Raw genomic sequence first — 1,648 nt, forward strand, 5'->3', positions numbered from 1 at the left:
AACCCTGATCTTAGGGGAAGAACTCAGAGTACTTGCCTTTCCAGTCTTCTCCATGCTTCTGTCACTAATGCTTCAACTAGTGGGTCATGGGACTCAACAGCAAACCTCAGTAAAAACAAGAGAAAATAATTATCTATATCTATGCATTTTTAAATTACTAAAAACACATGTAGTAAGAATTATAAGGCAAAAGTGAACTGCAGGTTATTATACTCCTAGACAGTCAGTCCTTATTTCTGATCTGCTTTCATTTCAGTATTCTGATTTCTTAGTACAATCTAATAAATATCTATACTTTATCTCATATCCCGTTAACCTTTTATCTGCTTGTTTCAATGTGCTCCACTGAACAATGAAAATGCTCAAAGATGCATTTCATGTTAAAAGTGCACATAGCCCTAGCCGGTTTGGCCTAGTGGATAGATAGAGCATCAACCTGCGAACTGAAAGGTCCCAGGTTCGATTCCAGTCAAGGGCACATGCCCGGGTTGTGGGGGATTTGTAGGAGGCAGCCAGTCCATGATTCTCTGTCATCATGGATGTTTCTATCTCTCTCTCACTTTTCCTTCCTCTCTGAAATCAATAAAAATATATTTTAAAAACCCCACAAATGTATTATTTAATAAATAAATAAATAAATAAATAAATAAAAGTGCACATAACCTGTATTACTTTGCTCTGATTATAAAAATATTTCTATAGGATAAAGTTTGTAAAATAAAGAAAAATTGTAATAGGGTAATAAAAATCAATTCTAACTCCGCTACTCATAAATAGCCACCATCATTTATTTGGAACATTTCTCTTCAGTTATTTTTTCTACACACATGAAATATACAGACTTCTTTAACATTTCTATATCCTGCTTTTTTCAATAAGCTAATATTATATTGTAGGCATTTGTGTAAATTATTACATAGTATTCAAAACATAATTTTTAAATATGTTTTTATTGATTTCAGAGAGGAAGGAAGAGGGAGAGAGAGATAGAAACATCAATGATGAAAGAGAATACTGACCACTGCCTCTGGCACACCCCTACTGGGGATCAAGTCCACAACCAGGTATGTGCCCTTGACTGAAATCGAACCTGGGACCCTACCATCCACAGGCCAAAGCTCTATCCACTGAGCCAAACCAGCTAGGGCAACATAATTTTTAATGATTGTATATTATCCCATTAAGTGAATATAGTATCGTTTGGTTAAACATTCACCTATTTGAATTTTAGTTTTTCAATATTATGAACAACTAGTGGCCCAGTGCACGGATTCATGCACATTGAAAGGAAATTAATTAGAAGAAAGATTTGTGTGGTAATTACATTACTGCAAAAAATTACATATCAAAATAGTATATATAATATAGTATTATAAAATTAAAATACAAAATATTTTAATATTGCTATTCGCCCTTTCTCTGTAATAGAAGTGCATGACTCAACGTTTATTTTTAAATTGCCAGCGTGTGTCATATGTACCGGCCAGTCAGTCGGTCAGATGAATGGACGGTCAGTCACTTAGCCTTTTATATATAGAGAGAGATAGAATTCATGCTGAGATGAATTTCCATGTACAAGAATCTTTATATGTATCTCATATCACTCTTTTATGATAAATCACAGAAGCAAAATTATTGGATCCAAGGG

At 33.9% G+C, this 1,648-nt stretch overlaps 1 protein-coding gene across 2 annotated transcripts in view; it reads right to left on the reverse strand.

Annotated features, from left to right (window-relative positions):
- Nucleotides 1-1,648, reverse strand: part of FASTKD1 (FAST kinase domains 1) — a 30,344-nt gene that overhangs the window by 22,941 nt on the left and 5,755 nt on the right. For both annotated transcript variants that reach the window (XM_006766566.2, XM_015565763.1), the window contains exon 3: nucleotides 37-105. In XM_006766566.2, coding sequence (XP_006766629.2) covers nucleotides 37-105 — 69 coding nt within the window. The remainder of the gene's footprint in view (nucleotides 1-36; nucleotides 106-1,648) is intronic.

The sequence above is a fragment of the Myotis davidii genome, unplaced genomic scaffold (assembly GCF_000327345.1).
Source record: "Myotis davidii unplaced genomic scaffold, ASM32734v1 scaffold59, whole genome shotgun sequence".
Lineage (NCBI taxonomy): Eukaryota > Metazoa > Chordata > Mammalia > Chiroptera > Vespertilionidae > Myotis > Myotis davidii.